Here is an 18,396-nt window from a genome sequence, read left to right as displayed (position 1 = left end):
GGGGTGCCGGTGGCTGTGTCGCAGCCGCCTGCCGTGACTTGCACGCCATACGGGACATCAGAGCCGCCGAAGTTCACGGGATTCAACGACCTACAGTCGCCGGAGGTGTTCCTCGAACGTTTGGAGAACTTTTGCCTCGTTTCTGGTATCGACTCAGCCAGAAGGCTTAGTAACGTGGTGCCGGCCGCCTTGGAGGGCAGCGCTAAGCTGTGGTGGCGCTTTGTCGGCGTTTTCGCCACGTGGGAAGAGTTCACACAAGCGTTCCGCGCGGAGTTCGCTTCAATCGACTCGAAGCGCCGCCTGAAGGAAGAGCTTCAACAACGCACCCAGCACCCAGAGGAGAACCTGAAGGAGTTGATTTATGTCATATCGGCATACTACGACCACATCGGTGAAACCGTGCCGGAAGAGGAAAAAGTCCAGCAGGTTCTCCGCCAAATGCACCCGCAGCTACAAGACCTCGCAGAAGGGTCAACCTTTACCACTCTGAGGGAGCTCGCGACGGAGGCGGACGGATTGATGGAAAGAGCGTGGCGGCGATGGCAGTACAAACCGCCGCCACCACCAACAAATCAGGTCGCAAAGGATTTGGCATTCCAACCACACAGGGCAGTCGCTAACGCTCTCGCACCGCGGCCCATGTCGGCGGCTGCCACCATGGGCACCACTACGTCAGGCACAATGGTTTTCAAGTTTTGATCTGTCACAAGGCCTTTTCCAAATCCCAGTGTGCCAACAGGATATCCCTAAAACAGCATTTATCTGCCACCAGGGCACCTTTGAATTCACTAGGATGCCCTTCGGCGTGGCAGGTGGGCCAGCAACCTTCCAAACGTTGATGGACAGAGTTTTGGATGGTATAAATCATAAATTTGCAATGGCATTCCTCGACGACGTCCTGGTGTATTCAGACACTCTGGACAACCACGTGGAACACATCCAATGTGTACTCGAGCGCATCAGAGCCGCAGGCCTCACCATCAACCCAGACAAAATCCAACTCTGCCACCACTCGCTCAGGTTTCTTGGACATATTATTTCACCTGGGCAGTGTAGACCTGACAAAGACAAAGTGCTTGCTGTGTTGCACTACCCTCGACCAGCAACAGTCAAACAACTGCAAGCTTTCCTTGGCCTGGCGGGGTATTATCGAAGCTTCATACCTCGATTTTCTCTCACAGCCCACCCCCTCACCAGCCTTTTGAAGATGCACCCTGGCAGTAGACCAACCAGCAAGAGTGCGCATTCCAGAGTCTGAAGCAGTCCTTGGCCAATGATGCCGTGGTGAACCTGCCTGACCTCAACCAGCCCTTTGTGGTGGAAACAGATGCCAGTGGTATCGGAATAGCTGCTGTGCTACTCCGGGCAAGCCCAGAGGAACTCAGACCCGTGTCATTCATAAGCAGGGTCCTCACGGAGGCAGAAAAACAGTACACTGTTCAGGAATGGGAGTGCCTGGCAGCGGTCTGAGCAGACGATAAATTCAGACCTTACCTCGAATTCACGGAATTCGATATCCGTTGTGACCATTCTTCTCTCTCATGGATGTTTCAAACAAATCAAGCCTCACCAAGAGTCAAGCGGTGGGTCCTTAGGCTGCAAGGCCTTAACTGCAAGATCAAACACAGGAGAGGACTTGCCAACATTCCAGCAGATGCCCTTAGCAGAGCCCCCTTGAACTGTCCAGACAACCCAAGCCAGACTCTACCCGAAACTCTGTTCCCGATTACCGTTCAAGAGCCTGAGCAACACATTACGTTCGAGACAGTTGTGACAGACACATCGTCTGTGACAGACGATGTCACTCTCCTCAACGATATAGAATGCCTGATTGAGGAGCAAGGTCGTGATCCACTGTTCGCCAAGCTGAAAAGCGTCATGCAAGGTACAACGCTCCCAGAGAACGACCCACAATCACGCCTAATTAGGGACTTGGCTGCTTCGACAGAACTGGAGTCTACTGGGTTGCTCGTTCAGCACAGAGGGAACCAAAAGGTGCCTCGGCTACCAGAGCGCTTGCGGACTCTGGTGCTGAAAATGGCGCATGACCACCCCACGAGTGCACATGCGGGTTTTTTCAAGACATTGCAGCGGGTCTCTTCTCGTTTCGTATGGCTGGGTATGCGAGCAGATGTATCTAAATATGTCAGATGCTGCAAAGTTTGCCAGCGCTCCAAGGCAAATCGCCAAAAGCCAGCGGGCCTTATGAGCAGCCAGTGGGCCACTGCACCGATGGAGGAACTTAGTGTAGATGTCATTGGACCGTTACCACTCACACCACGGCGCCACCAGTACCTGCTGGTGGTGGTTGACAAGTTCACAAAGTTCATTGAATTGTTTCCTCTAAGAGCAGCTACCAGCCAAAACATTGTTGATTGTATGCGGCAAGTCTTCTGTCGGCATGGAGTACCAGTAGCAATTTCCAGCGACAACGGGCGCCCATTTGTCAGTACGCTTTGGAAGAGCCTTCTGAAGCAATGGGGCATAAAAGACCGTCATACCGTGCCTTACCGCCCCGCTGGACAGATGGTAGAACGCCATAACGGTACAGTTAAGGAATGCCTCCGGGCCTACTGCACAAACCACAGGGAGTGGGACTCTCACATCCCCGAAATTGCCTTTGCTCTCCGCACTGCAGAGAGTGTTGTGACAGGCTACACGCCTGCCTTCCTGTGTTATGGTCGAGAGCTGCGCACTCCATGGGAACCACCTGGCACCAAGGACAACGTTGAACCGCCTGCCGCGGCTTACCATGCCTTTTCCGAAGAAGTTCGCGAGTGCCTTGCCCAGGCCTTTGAATTTACTCATGGACAGCAAACTGCCGCTCAGGCAAAACAAAAGACATATTACGACCACCACAGGCGGCCAGTTACCCTGAAACCAGGCGATCTTGTTCTCCTGGACAGCCATACTTTAAGTAAAGCAACAGGCGTATCATCGAAGCTCGCACCAAGACGTTCAGGTCCTTATAGGATTACAAGGAATGTCGGTGCTAACAACTTCATGCTGACAGACCCAACGACAGGGCGCGTCGCGGGATAGCTCATGCTGACCAGCTGACCGCGTGTTATGAACCTCGACTGGACATGCCCGCGACGGGTTCACGTTCTACGGAGGGGAGACGTGTAAGGACTGTGTGGCGGAGACAACCACCGCAAGGCTGAGAGATGGCGCCACCGGACAGAGCAACATCATCATCACCGATACGGAGCCGAGAGATGGCGCCACTGGACGGAGCGACATAGGGTGCCTCGTTGCCAGCGCCGCCGTTCAGGGTGGTGCCATCCTTTGACCGCACCCGCGCCGCCGCTTTCTCGCTGCGACGCCATCTTGAGTCACAGCGAGCGGTTGCGAGTGCTTGGTGCCGGTGCTTAGTTCGAGACACAGTGCGCGCGGATGCTTCGCTGACGCTTCTACTTGCTGGACAGTGTTCAGCCGCATGAATGACAAGCTTGTCAAGTGCATCGAGTCGACATGACGGGCTGTTGCGTTCCCAAGTGCACCGGATCGACGCGTAAAGGGCTTCGTTGTTTACGCTTCCCCAGGGACCCAGAGCGAAGGAAGAGATGGGAAGCCCAAGTAAAGCGGTATCACTGGAAGGCAACGGATAGCTCCTACATTTGCGAGGTAAGTTTCAAGAAAGTTTAGACTATCGCACCGTGTTTTTCATTTAAATAAGAAAGTATTCTCTGATCCTCGCTCATGTACCTACGTTCGCTCACGAACTAAGCACTGCACCGATGCTGTCTGAGTAGCCGATGGTTTGCGAGCGCGCGTCGCATAGGCTTTTGCCGTTTTGATCGGCGCAGTCTATGCGAGTAGTACCCTCATTTTAAAGACTGACGAAAATGCTTCGCCGCGAAATAGTCTTACATTAGCTACAAATCGTCATGTAAACCACCTATTTTACTTTTTCACGGGACGCGCACATCGTGTGTGTCTCTCGTTTTTTTTTTCTCAGTTTCTTTTTTCGCTGGTTATTTGGGATTAAAGAACGCAGTGCTTCTTCTGGGGAGAGCGGCTACGTTGTGTACGTGGCAAGCGAAGCATTGTGATTTTCTCTGCTTTCTCAGCAGATATCTTGCGGATCTCAGGTTGTTACGTTATATAGCTGATTTTTTGGACGAATATATTTGTAGCGTGGTGCTCGTAAGCCGATGGTCATTTGTGCTCATTCCCGATCGTAGTGGGTACTGTGACGGTCTTTAAATGCCTGTGCACGGTATGCCCAGGTGTAGTAGAGTTAAGGGGCATCATGGGACCAAAATGTTTCGGCGCTTTCTGGCATGGTGTCTGTTGTAACCTGTGCATTTCTTCGAAACGTGTGAAGCGAGGTAATACAGCATTAATTCTGCGAAAATTTATTTTTAAGCAGTGTAATGGGTTCTCTGTATTTACAAGGCAACTTTTCAAATCAATAATCACTTTTGTTGTTTTACTTGTACTTAGAAACACTTCGAAGAGGACCATGTACGAGGGAAATCAACAGGATGGGCGCCGTCTGTTAAAGTCAACAGCCCTACATCATCATGGACTATATTTTCGAAGTGAAAAACATTGCTAATCTGCATTTGACTGCCTTAGTTTCATTTACGGTTTTTGTACGCGATATGTATGTAGTGTTGTTTATTTTTTCAATGTAGTTATCAGTGTTCTAATGGTTATTTATAAAATGTTCTGTACTCGCCATCGATGTGTTTGGCTGATGCGACGTATTCGATGGTAGCTCATGTATTCTGGCTGGATATCTTGATTAATCTTACCCGCGGTTGCGTTTTCTTGTTTGCATTCTTGTTTTCGATTTATATTGTGTGTAATAAGGTTGGTGTACTCATTTGAACCCCCCCCCCCCATGTAATGAATAAATTAAAAAAAAAAACTCTCACTATCCAGAATTGTGTGTCGAGCCTACCTTCCGAATTTTTTTTATCTAGTCTTTCGACATAACCTTCAGGCGCCACACAGTACATATAATTTTTCATGTACATATCTCTTTCATGATTGATTGTACTAGACATTATAAGTAAATGTATTTTGTGCGTCGTTTGGTTTCTTGTGTGTACTACACAAGATTGACACAGACAAGTTACGTTACATGTTTCTCTACAGCACTTACTAAACCTTATTTTCACATCGCAGTTATTTTTACACCAGCTTAATCCTGTCAGCACACAGTTTTGTGGGCAAAAAAGCAAAATTGCGCGTAGATATCGTCAAATAATTGCAACGAACGCGAAGAGCACGCGCAACGCAAGGGAAACTAACCGCAGTGCGCGAGTGGCTGGCTACGGTAAAGGAGGCGTGACGTGTAAACCAAAATACAACAGCGAAAAAGAAAAACTTCCACACACAGGGGGTCGCAAACCTTATATACCAAGCATTGAAGCGCAAAAAAAAATAGTGCGTATTTCAAACATACACACGGCATCTTAAATGTAACTTGAATTAGGCAACTTGGGGCATGTTCCCGGCGCCATACATTTACGTCTTGGACCTTCGACGAGTTAACGGCTATTGGTTATAAAGATGTGCAGATGCGATACCGATAAAAAATGTCACAGTTTCGCCCTAAGGGCGAAGCAATGAATGCGATAGCAACACAGCAATGTCATACGAAGTAAGGTGAGCGGCTTTGGTAGCAATATGAATTGTAGTAAACATGAGCTGATTAAGTAAGCAGGTGTGCTGCGGCGTAAGTAGACCGACATGAAGAGAGACTCGATGACCACGAGAAGACGCGTGTGAAACGGTGGTGTTGATGAGAAGCGCTTCCCGTGGGCAGCGCGTGCGAAGGGACACACCTGTAGTGCTGCACTGCCGATCCGGGCAACATTGCATGTGTAGCGTGCGTTGGAAAATGTCGCCCGACTAGTACTAACTGAATGAACAAGCGTGGTGTGAGCGCGCACAAACAAACACGAATAGATCACACTGAAGGACTGCAGACAACGACTGTCAAAACGCTGGCAGCAAGCGCATATACGCCGCAGCGGGCGAAGGTACGTGCGGTCTATCGCTTCAACGGAAACTGAGCGGCGAATGCACGGCGCATAAAGGTCAGAGCCGTGTGGAGATAAGCGACGGTGCGAGCGAGCGACGAGCGCGGTTGTTGGCAGAGAGTGCGTACTCTTGGTCACCAAGTGCGTACTCTTGGTCTCGTCGTCGTAGGTTGTAGAGTCGGGCGTCGATGTTTTGCTTCTCTTTAATACGCATTCGGGCGAGCTGGCGAGCTTCCTCGGCGCGTTGAAGGAATCCGGCAACGTCTGCATGGATGTTGTCTTCGACGTGAGGCAACACCGCATCCAGCATGGTGGCGACTTGGCGACCGAAGACAAGCTCGAATGGCGTCATCTGCGTTGTTTCCTGTGGCGCGGTGTTGTACGCGAACGTCACGTACGGAAGGATTTCATCCCAAGTCTTGTGCGCGACGTCGACATACATGGCGAGCATGTCGGCGAGGGTTTTATTTAAACGCTCCGTGAGGCCGCTTGTCTGAGGGTGGTACGCTGTAGTGCACCGATTGCTCGTGTGGCTCAAGTGCAGAATCTGTTGCGTGAGTTCTGCTGTGAATGCCGTACCTCTGTTGGTAATAAGGACCTCCGGTGCACCATGACGGAGAACGATGTTCCTTACTAAGAATTTGGCGACCTCGATTGCATTTCCCGATGGTAACGCCATTGTCTCGGCATAGCGCGTAAGGTAATCCGTTGCTACCACTATCCACCTGTTCCCGCAAGTAGACGTCGGGAAGGGGCCAAGCAGATCCATCCCTATCTGCTGGAATGGTTTCCGTGGGGGCTCTATTGGTTGCAGGAGGCCGGCTGGCCTTGTAGGCGGTGTTTTCCGGCGTTGGCAATCTCGGCAGGTTTTCACGTAGCGTGCGACGTCTGCGTTCAGGCCGGGCCAGTAGTACTTTTCTTGGATTCTTCTCAGAGTTCGAGTGAATACCAGATGCCCTGCTGTCGGCTCATCGTGAGACGCTTCTAAAATCTCTTGCCGTGGAGGGCGCTTCGAACGCGCAGCCGGATCCAGACGTGCTTCGTATGGGCTCTGCGTTTTTTCAGCATTTCGGCGAATATTCTCACAGTGTACTTACGAATCTTGGTGCACAGGACCGTGAACCAGTAGCGTACCCAGGATCTCTGCCAGGTGGGGGTTGACAGTTTGCCAATACCATCTAAACAGCAATAATTTCGATTATTTCACGGGAAATTGTCAAAAAATGTGCTCTTTGCGAGTGTGCAGACGATTTCGCGTCCTACATCTTAGTTGCAGCACTCAAATGCGTAAGGAAAGAAAAGGGGTTAAACAAAAGGGGGGGTTAAGTCGACCTCAAGGGGGGGGGGGTTACAACCCCCGAATCCCCCCCCCCCCCCCCGTCGGTGCGCCACTGCCGTGAACCCCTCCGGAGTGAGTGGACAGTGCCCCTTTTTGATCATTTTTGGACGTGTTCTTCAATGGACGACTTGTGCTCCGAATCGACGTGTTATATATATAGCCGCGTCTAGGCTTAGCTCGAGTGCGGCCGTGCCAGCTGGCCGTCACGGGTAGGCCAAGTGCATCATGGACTCGATGAACGCCCCTCTACCCATCGCAGGGTCAATTCAGCAATTAGAACATCTCACGGATTCAACCATGACCTCTCACATGAATGAAATCACCGTGGAACATCGGAACGCCAACTCAACGCGGCCAGGAACGCGCCCGATATCTGAGGTAGACGCGAAGGTGGATGCGGCCGGCTCGGCATCCCTGACGGCGACGCCGCTTATGATGAAACATGGAGCACGAAGATGATGACACATCGGACTGGAGCCCGGTCAACTACCGCAGATACACGACGCGAAGACTCAAGGGCGAACTGCGATCGGAGCGGGTGAGTAGGCCTCACTTTTTCGTGTTCGTCAGGCCGCTTAATCAAATGTCTATAGAAGAGGTCCCAAAGTCAACCATTACCCGCCTCATTGGACAAACTGCTCCTACTAGCGTTGCAGCCGAACACTCAGCATTTATGTACATACCTAAAGCCAATGCAGTTAGACTTTCCATTTGGGATCAACAGCACTTGAACAATTTGCTGGCACAGCGCGAGCTCACACTAACGCCTGGAACTTCAGGTGAGGCGCGTAGGATTCCTGTTGAAATAGTGGATGCAACCCAACCTGCTGAAGTCACTAGCAAGGGGGTCGTGAAAATTCGACCGGAGCACACCGAGGAATACATCGCCAATCACATTCGCTGCGAATCCGCTAACATTCTGGGATTTCGAATAATGGGAAAGACACAGATGCTTCTGGTCACGTTTGATACGTCACATCCTCCTATAGAAGGCTCTCCTTGGACTACGAAATTGTCCCAGTGTATGAGCACCGACCTAGGGCTCTGGCATGCTTCCGGTGTCACGGGCTGGGCCACATGGCCAAGTTCTGCCCCTCGCCGGCGGTATGTCGTCACTGCGGTCGAACGCATAAGGAAGATAGCCAATGTGAAGAGACACCATTCTGCGTTGCCTGCCAGGCAGCGGGGCATATTTCTTTGGCCCCCAACTGCCCCACTAGAGCGTGTAAAGCCGCAAGCTCGCCACCTCCCAAGAAATCTTCTGCTACTGAAACAGAACGTGGAGAGCAGGAACCACCGCTAGTTAATAGTACAGGCACTCCTCTCTAGACATGGTCGCAGGTAATGACTTCGAACAGAGTGAAAAGTAACGGCAAGGGTGAGGATAAGACCGAACGCTTCGAGCAAGTCCAAGCAGTCTCGGCAGGCCCCTGGAGCAAGTTCCAACAACAAATGGAGAACTTAATACAGCAGAAATTAGATGCTATGCAAAAGCAGATCACATCTTGGATACAAGCCTCCCAAGGACAACACGCACAAGCAGCAATCAACCCACCACAACTCGGAAAAGCTACAAAGCCACTTGCTCCAGCACCCCCTAAGAAACCGTCTCTAATTACACCAGAGCACACCTTGCAATCTAAAGCTACGTCGCTGCCAAACACCGAAACGCAGTGTGCGTCTCAGAACTCCCCTGCTTCTCTCGAAAGAAAATCTCCCGTTACAGTGGACCGGGCAATGGACACCATCATGCAACTTCTCGAGAAATTGAACTCCCGTATGGAGGCGATTGAGCGAGCCATCGAACAACAAGAACAGGTTATCATGCAGCACAAAGAGGTCAACGAGCGGGAGCTTGCCCAGCATAAGGCTACTTTAGACGAATACAACAGGAATTGGCAGCGAGCCCGCAACCGCAGCAGGGATTAATCATGAAAACTCTCAACAATATATGTATCCAGTGGAACTGCAGGAGCATCTCTCAGAATGTCAATGCGTTAAGGTATAAAGTTGATCAATACAAACCCCTCATCATTCTGCTTCAGGAAACTAGGGGCCCAGTTTCAATACATAATTATCAGACCTTCACGCACCCAACAATCACTCACGTTTCCGGAAGGGACACAGACCTTGTGCCGTTGCAGAAAGGGCAGGCAGCAGTATTAGTTCACAAGTCATGTACTGCAATACTCATGGATACAACGCAGGCTAGCAATCATTACAGGGAGATCGTGGCAGTCAAGCTTGCTTTACCCGGCAAAGGCAAACAGCACTCGTTGGTGGTGGCCTCGGTCTACTACCGACCACGTAGTGGCACCACATCGCCGAACGAATACGCATGGATTCTGAAGCTGTTGCACGAGGCCAACGGCACTCAGATCATCATAGGAGGCGACTTCAATGCCAAACATGGTATCTGGGGATATGCCACCGCCGATTCAAGAGGACGCATCCTGGCTGATGAGTCATTACCGCTTCATATTTGCAACACCATAGGGGTGCATACCCGAGCAGGGCTTCATGCGAAGCAAGCCGATACCACGCCCGATTTACCTAAAACGCTGGGAAACTCATCCTACCACATGGGGCAGTGATCACTACCCCATTATTTTCACAATCAATAAGAAGATTCGCAAACAACGCGAACTTATTCGCACTATCAACTGGTCCCACTTCCGAGAAGGTGTCGGAGATAAATTCGAATCCATTGAAGAATTCGCTCAGCTTATGCGCGACAACCTCAGTTCTGCCACCGAAGAAACACTTGAGGAAGAAGACGAGGGAGTAATCGACTCCAGGATGATTGCTCCCTGGAAGAAAGCTAACAAGCTCACACAGAAGTACAAGACCAATGGTAGAAGGTATCAGACTCTCCGTCGCATCAGAGCAGGCGCGTAGCCAGGGGGGGGGGGGGGGGGGGGCTGATGGAACTTCAGCCCCTCCCCCCCGCCCCCGAAATTTTTTCGTGCCGGCATGCATCGCCGACCAAAACTACCACCGACGCCGGGAATCATTCTGCATTCTGTCTACAATATCTGTTTCACGCTCGAAAGACATTTCGGCACGAACATTGCGAACTCGGGCTGGATATTGTGGCACCTGGGGTGGATTTCGTGGCAGCTGGGGTCACGTAACGCAAGGAGCCCCATCCGAGCACAAACTTTCAAGGGTTTTTCGATAGCGAGCGGGCGCGTTGCGGTATCTCGCAGCGGCCGCGGAATCTACGGAGCGCATGGATTTCAATTCCGAAACTTCACGGGTATAAAGTTCTCATAAACTTTTGACGCGAAAGGTGCACTGACATTTCCAAAGGCGTGCTTTAAAAGATTTTCAATTCTGGAACTTTATGGGGTTAATGCTGTTATAAACTTGGACCAACATGCGTGCACTGGAGCCCTCGTGTCCAAGCCGTTCCAGAAATGAAAGCACGCGCTCGCAAACTTCCACACGCACGAAAATACTAAATATCACCGTGACTGTGAGCTAGCAGCTGATAATTTTCTCCAAACATTTTCAGGAAGCGTGCCCAATGTGATCGATCAGCTGGACTAAGGCAGGCAAAGTAAAATATGAGAAATCAGGAGGAAGGAAATGGCCTATTATTGAGGAAATTATTTTTGCGGGATACGAGGTCTGGCTCTCCGTGGCCACAGGGACAGTGGCCCTATGAATTTAAGCATAGCCCCCGCTGAAAATACAGGTATTTCCAGAGCGCTTCTTCGCATGCGAGCTGATTGTGGAGATACATATCTGAAGAACCATTTGGAAAGTTGCCCCAGTAATGCCTCGTATTTAAGCCCAGATGCACAAAACCAAATTATAGAAATTTGTGGCGAAATTATCAAAGAAAGCCTAGTTGCAAAAGCAGGCTGCCTCTCCATACTTCCTGAGGAAACGACGGACATCGCTGGAATCGAACAGCCTACTGTTTGTGCAAGGTACCTAAACAAGGATGCCAACGACATCGAGGGAGTGTTTTAGGTTTTAGCACCGGAATAGATGCCCTCTCTCTTTGCGACTGCAGGTTCTATGTAAATGTGTACAAACTGTTCCAGATTCTAGTCACCCTTCCAGTGACCACTGCCTGCGCAGAGAGAATATTTTTTAAGAAAAGTTTACTAAAAAACTACTTGCGCTCTACAATGTCTGTGGAACGCATGGTTAGGCTGGCGCTTCTATACACCCACAGAGACGTCGGCATCAACGTGTCCGAAGTCATTGACCGCTTCGCTCAACTTCCCCGCCGCGAGAAGTTTGTCCTTTAGATAGCGAAGCAGCAAAAATCAATGCAAGTAAAAAGCTCTGTTCCTTCAGGTCCATAAGCTCGTAATTATGAAAACGTATGACTGTTCGTTAGCTTTTAAAACCGCAGAAATCTTAGCCGTTTATTCTAGCCGTTAGCATTATGATCAAAATTGTCATGCAAACACGAAAATTACGAGGACATCAATAACCAATTTTGACCGACCTTGCTCATAGAAAGCCCGGCCCACGCGGCGTTTGCCAAAAACACACTCGGATATTGAGTAGTTCAACTTGCCGCATCATCTGTGGCTTTCGTTTGTCCTTTTCTTTACTTTTTAGCTACCTGCTTTTATTTCTTTTTTGAAACGAAGCAAAACCCTCCTTTAATTTTGGGTGCAGAATAATTCTTGCAGCTGTGCAGGCAGTTAAATTACACATTTTTGTGTAATTTAACTTTGTGAGTTCTGCGTTATTCCTCTATTATTCTACCTGTATGGTGCTGTCGCGACCGCTGCATGGCCCGAGTACATATCACGATTTCTGCGATCATAGTTTTGTTCTTGTCTAGATCATCTGTCTTTCTGTGCGCAAAGTTTACTATCTCTGACTCCGCAGCGTGTTTATTTGTCTTGTTTGACGCATAATATAGTGACATTTGCTTAAATACGTAGATTTATTGGAGACTTAGACGTATATTTAAATATCTTGTTGCGAGGTGTTGTGTATACAAGCAGTGAACTTTGTTTCCAGCGGCTCTTTCTTGCCCTTTAGCGAGTTGTATCTTCGCATTTGTATATTCCATTCTATCTTCGCATTTCTAATGTATATTTTGGAGAACTCCTACTTTTAAGTGACTGCCACAGATACGAAGATGAGAGCATTGCCCTTCGGACGGCTTTGGGGCACTCAGATGACAGGCCTTTTATGGAGGAAAAGATCTTGGGCGCGTGGCCTCGTGCGTCTGCTATGTGCAGGGCTACAAAGGCGCTGCTGCGTTTTTTGAAGTGCACAAGCCTGCATGACCGCCTGTGACGAAACTGAGCGATGAACGCTTAACTGTAAATGTGCAACGTGTGAACTGTGAACTTCTTCCTTCTCTTTCAATCCCTGCTCCCCCTTCCCCAGTGCAGGGTAGCCTACCGGGCTCAGCATGGTTAACCTCCCTGCCTTTCCCTTATGACGAAGATTCATCAAAATATTTGTCCTCAACTTATTCATTTCATGGCCTTTACGTTCTTCATATCAGCTGTATACACTGCTTTGCTGGTTTCGAACTGATATAGTTCTAAAGTCCGTGTGGTATTTTCTTTACTTATTAAATAGACAAAAAAAAAAAAAAAAACGCGGCCGCATTGATATCAGTTATTTCTGCCAGAATTCTGGGGGCATACGAATACATTCTTTTATGAAAAAATACATATTTTACTTGACAGTGCGTAGCGTTCAATAATTCGTTTGCAGCATCTAATATACAATGGCATTGGAAATGCAGTTATTATTCATGTATTTGATCCCTCGACAAATTCTATAAAGAGGAGGTCGCGCTGCAACCTGAGCCCCCCCCCCCCCCCCCCCCCCCCGAACAAAATTTCTGGCTACGCCACTGTAGTACAGTACAGTACAGTAGCACCTATATAGAGTAGTAGATGTGCTTGGGCACCCAGTCTTGTTCGAAACGGGTGATGATGGACTCCGCGGAGCCCATGCGTCTAAAGTCGAGGATGGGAGGGTTCTGCTCGCGATTGAGACGATCCTGAATGTCTTCGTAAGAGTGGGCGAGAGGGACCCCGTGGACCACACCGCGCGCGCAGTCTTCCTGGGCCGCTTGGTAGGAGTAGTCGTAGGCAGTGTCTTTGATGAGTACGGACTTGATGGCGAGGTAGTGGTTCTGGTGTTGCGGGTCGGGAGTGTTGATGAGGACGACGTCTTGGAGGGTGTTTATGATTACGATGTCTGGCTTGGCCTCTTGGTGTCCGAGGCGGGCTGCTTGCAGAATGGCATCGCGCAGCCCAACGCCGTTCACGGTCCAAAAGTTGAGGCCGCCACGGGGACGGAGGATGATTTTATGATCGTCGATGGGTAGCTTGTGGTGGCGTAGGGCGGAGAGTTGGGGCGGCCGGGGCCGGCGCCTCGCCAGAGCTTGAGGCGTAGATGGCTGCATACATTTCTCGGCAGCGGCGGAATTCGGAGTAGTGGTGGGGCGGGAGTTGCGAGTCGAGCTAGGATGAGTTGGCTAGGAGGAGTTTATCCGGTCGTAGGGGACAAAGTCGGGTCTCCTCCGCACCCCGGAGGCCCGGTTTTGATTCCCGCCCAGATCAAAAATTTTCCTATTTTTCTTTTCAACGGGATTAGTTTACTTTGTTTACATGAACCTGCCTGCTAAATTTGTCATCAATTCGAACATTTTTTACGCGTTTTTACTCTTTGCCGTCGGCTATTTTTGGTAGAGTCATTCGGTCACGCCGCCGAATACAACTACGGGTTTTCGCGTAATGGGCCATATAATGCTTTCGGAATAAAAAAATGGAAAGGAATCGGCTCCAACACGGAGCCTTGCGGCACACCAGACGTAGCAGGAACATCATCTGAGCAACTCCCATTCAAAACAGCTCTTCGACATACTTACTTAACAACACGGAGTTACAGCCTGTATATTCATAAAAGTATTCACGTGTTCATAGTACCGTTAATCTTACCTGGTCAACCTATTACCGCTAATCTTACCTGACATATCGACATTAGTAACAATGTGGATCGAACGTTGGGTTATTGGCTCCTGTACACTTATAATTCCGCCATCCTCTCTCATGTTACTACTATAGAAAACACTAATGGGAACAAAATTTGAGTATACATCCAATGTGCGAAATTCCATTGTATTTATTACCTCATTAGACCTCAAAATTACTCCGCTCGTTTTATATGTTCAACTTATGATCGAATAGCTACTCTAACCCCAAATAAAACTAAACTTGAATTTGTAACCCGTAAACTGATACAGTCGAACCCGGATATATCGAATCTGAAGGGGATCACAAAAAGTTCGTTATATAGGTAATTTGATATATAAAATAATAGGCCCTCAGGTAACGGTGGCTTACCGATTAGTGCATCTGAGAGCCGCTAATTTACTGCACGCAACTCGGGGGAAAAAAGCAAGCACACTTTATTTACACGCAAAAAAACATTGCTCGTTCACTTTCCGCTTCATTGAAAAGTCCAAGCTGATTCTTTTCTTTTGACTTGTAGCGGCCATCGCTTGTGGAAAATAAACTCGTGAATAGGCACTTAACTCATACGACGACGCCTCGAAAATCGGATAGAAGGAATGTTGACGTCCGAGGTAGCATGAGGGCTAGCCGAACAGCCTGACGGGGCTCAACTGACTGCAGTATCTCTTCTCCACCTCCAGGTGCCAGAACACCTCAAAGTGTACAAAGAAGTGCACTATGAGGTCTTCTGCGTGGCGCCGCGCTCGATATATCGAATGTGCTGGTGAACGAGCGTTCTTTATAAGCGTGCACCAGCCCGATACATTTGCATGGAATTTTCAAGGAGATTTTACAGCTGTTCGATATACAGAATAATTCGTTATAAGTTGGCTTGATATATCCGCGTACGACTGTATCTCCGTCACCACATATATGGCATCGTATTGATCAGCTGTACAAAATACGTATCAGATTTAGTCACATTAACTTCCTTCAGCTCTTTCTGGCCTCGCACAGCCCTTGAATGGTATCGCCTCCCCAAAGAAATTCTAAAGAGTACTAATAAACGCAAGTTTCATGCAACATCAACTAGCGTACGTTGTGTAATCTGAATTTGTTAATTAGTTACTATGTTCCTTTTAAATTCTTTGTAAGGTCAGGTAATATGGTATAATTGTAAAGCTGCCTTCCTGGTGGGCACTGAAGTTTTTTTCCACGTACCACCAGCTAAAACTATATGATTAGAAAGTTACTTTTTAATAATTGCATTATTTGTTTAGCCTGCTCAACCCATTTCCTTCCGTAATGCCTTCGAGTGCTGACGGCGCAAATAAATAAATTATTAAACTGTAAAAGATATTTCTTGGATGAGGGGTGGTCACCTCCGGCAATGTTTCATCATCATCGTCAGACTATATTTATGTCCATGGCAGGACGAATGCCTCGCCCAGCGATGTCCAATGACCCCTATCCGGCGATGTATAAAATGTGTGCATTATTTAAAGCTACATAGTTTAACACTACATAGCTATACTCAGTTATTCTTCTGAAATAACTAGTCAGTTGTTCCTCTTAGGCGCTTATTTTGTCTGTGCATGAAAGTCTCTCATCTTATTTGCGCAAATGACAACCTAATTAACGAGCTCTTGAAACTTATATTGCTTTGGTAAATAAGTTGCTACGTGTTTTTGGACTCACGCGCTAAAAAAAAAAGTACATTGCTTTATAAATGCAGTGGATGAAATTTCTGCGAAAAGACAAAGCCGTGTAATACATTTGAGCTTTTCATTACATGACTATAGCCAGGAAGTTTATGCAACCAAATGATTGTGTATTATTACATTCTCAAATTCCTACGGCATTTCCCCTATGTGGAGAAGCCAGTTTAACTTTTAAATGATTCACAATTCGACTTTGTGATGTTTCGACCATATATTTGATAGATAGAAATGTGCATGACCAATAGGAACATATGTTGGAGGCAAAAATTCTTATCAAATTTTCCAAAATAATCTGTGTTTACCAACTGAACAGCATATTTCTAACTTGGAACAGATAGGAAATTGAAATGAATCACATGCATCAAAGTTTGCAGCGCGAGTATTATGAAGTACAGTTTCAGTTTTATTTCTTTCAATTTATGATATATGATAGTTGATGTGATGACTTCAATTGCCTGTTTTATGTTTAGGCTACTGACACTGCACAAACTATATTTTTTCTCATAATACGGAATACAGGCCGCAGAGTGCGGCTCATAAACACATCGGGATAATGAGGTGTAATTTGTGGATACATTTCTGGTTATGGGTAATATAGGAGCTCCTTTCTCGCAAATATGTCTTGGTTGAGAGCGCATGTGCTGAAAGTGGACTGATTGTCCGCGCTTTCCGTGCAGCTACAGAAGTGACTGTGGCAGCCTTTCGCTGTTTAAAGGTTTAAGCCTTTCGATGCCAAGCGCCTGAAATATACACAAACAACGCGCTTGTCCAGAACCAGAAAGGTCGCAAGCATCATGCCAAGGGAGGGATTACCCTTCTACGGGTTAGTTGCATCCTTGAGCAAAAAAGAAAAACCGGGGAGTGACAAGTCATTTTTAACGACGGGCTGTCGCTCTTATCGTTATCACAAATGACGACTTGCGCCAACGTGCTGCGCTTTGTCGGGAAGCTGTTATGGTTCATTCTTTAGAAAGGGTATTTATTTTTTTTCCCGCAACGTAACTTACGTCATCGGGGCAGATTTTAAAACATAAAGGTCATGTGTCAGGCGGTGGTACCTAGGTGACATGAACGCCCGGGAAAGATGGACTTGTACAGTCACTTTCTTTTGGAAGCGCTGATAACGTTGCAATTTAAACCACAATAGAACTTCGTACATGGTATTTTTCCTCACAGCTTAACGGAAGGCTAATCAGTCCTCATATTATTAAACTCATAACTTTTTAGCAGAGAAACTCTCAGATGACTTTTATATATATATATATATATATATATATATATATATATATATATATATATATATATATATACAATAAAGGGCTCTGTTATTTCCACCGTGACTTTACGTAGGTACGTTGGCGTACTTCCTGTCATAATCCCAATCAGCCTACTCACATATACCGCATTACTAATCACATCTACCATGGCCTCGGCTACATCCCAAGAAGCAATTACCTACCTACTTTGATTACTTAAGACTCGGTAGGCTTAAGACAGGCCAAAATTCGAATAGGAATGCGTAGTATGGAATTAGTACGAAACCTACAGTGACATAGAACGTACGCATTACAGACGAGTCTGTCCAAAATCGGACAGTAACATTCATTTACTCAGACTATTCATTTATCATCAGTATTAATAAACAAAACGCATGCTGGGCCGATCTTTCCCCCCACCTCACTCCAAATTCAGTTGGGCGCAGGCTGCCACCCTGCGTCTGCTACAAACAAATACGTACCCTTCACTCGCCCGCCTCCACTTTATATTCCCTGAAGTCTACAGTACACCCAACTGCCGGTGCTGTGGCACTCACCCGGCTACGCTTCTGCATATGCTGTGGGAGTGCCTAGCACAGTACACTCACATTCACACCACGACCCTCTCGTCGAGGTTGCGTGAGGCGCTGCGGAGCTCCGTCCTCGACGACCAAACCTGGGCGACACAGCACACCCATGAGGCGGCGGTGAGGCAAGTCTCGACGTCCCCTCATCGCTAGGTTTGCGTCGTGAAGTCACCTGAGCTTGCACAAGTTCTACAATTCTACGCTCCAATATTCCATCATCAAGTGTTCGCGCTTGTCATCACGAATAAGCTAAAAAGCCACCTCGCCTTCAGAACGTATAGTCAGCGTCAAAAGCTTTCGTACCCCGGAAGGTGAAAAAATATTTATATTTATACGCCTTAGTCACGCATCGTGGTATTCGGATTTACCGCGTACACTGGTCTAGAGTAAACAAAACAAAAGTTTTGCACTGTTTTACTGGCTGCGGGCGTAGCTGCGTTGAAAATGAACTTATTCGCAGAATCTCGGCCGCGTAAACTTTTGACGGCGACTGTGCGAGTGAACACCTGCATTTTCTTTATCCTGCACATAATTTTTT

General features: G+C 47.9%; 1 protein-coding gene across 1 annotated transcript; it reads right to left on the bottom strand.

Moving 5' to 3' along the window:
• Positions 1–1,566: 1,566 nt before the first annotated feature.
• LOC119455750 (uncharacterized) lies at positions 1,567–6,450 on the bottom strand. Its single transcript, XM_037717187.1, has 2 exons — positions 6,138–6,450; positions 1,567–1,679 (listed from the first exon to the last, which is right to left on the bottom strand). Exons 1-2 carry the CDS (start codon positions 6,448–6,450, stop codon positions 1,567–1,569), a joined length of 426 nt encoding a protein of 141 aa, XP_037573115.1.
• Between the last annotated feature and the right edge of the window lie 11,946 nt (positions 6,451–18,396).

The sequence above is a fragment of the Dermacentor silvarum genome, chromosome 1 (assembly GCF_013339745.2).
Source record: "Dermacentor silvarum isolate Dsil-2018 chromosome 1, BIME_Dsil_1.4, whole genome shotgun sequence".
Classification (NCBI taxonomy): Eukaryota; Metazoa; Arthropoda; class Arachnida; order Ixodida; family Ixodidae; genus Dermacentor; species Dermacentor silvarum.
The sequence above is the reverse complement of the archived record's forward strand: the minus strand, read 5'-3'. Positions and strand labels throughout refer to the sequence as shown.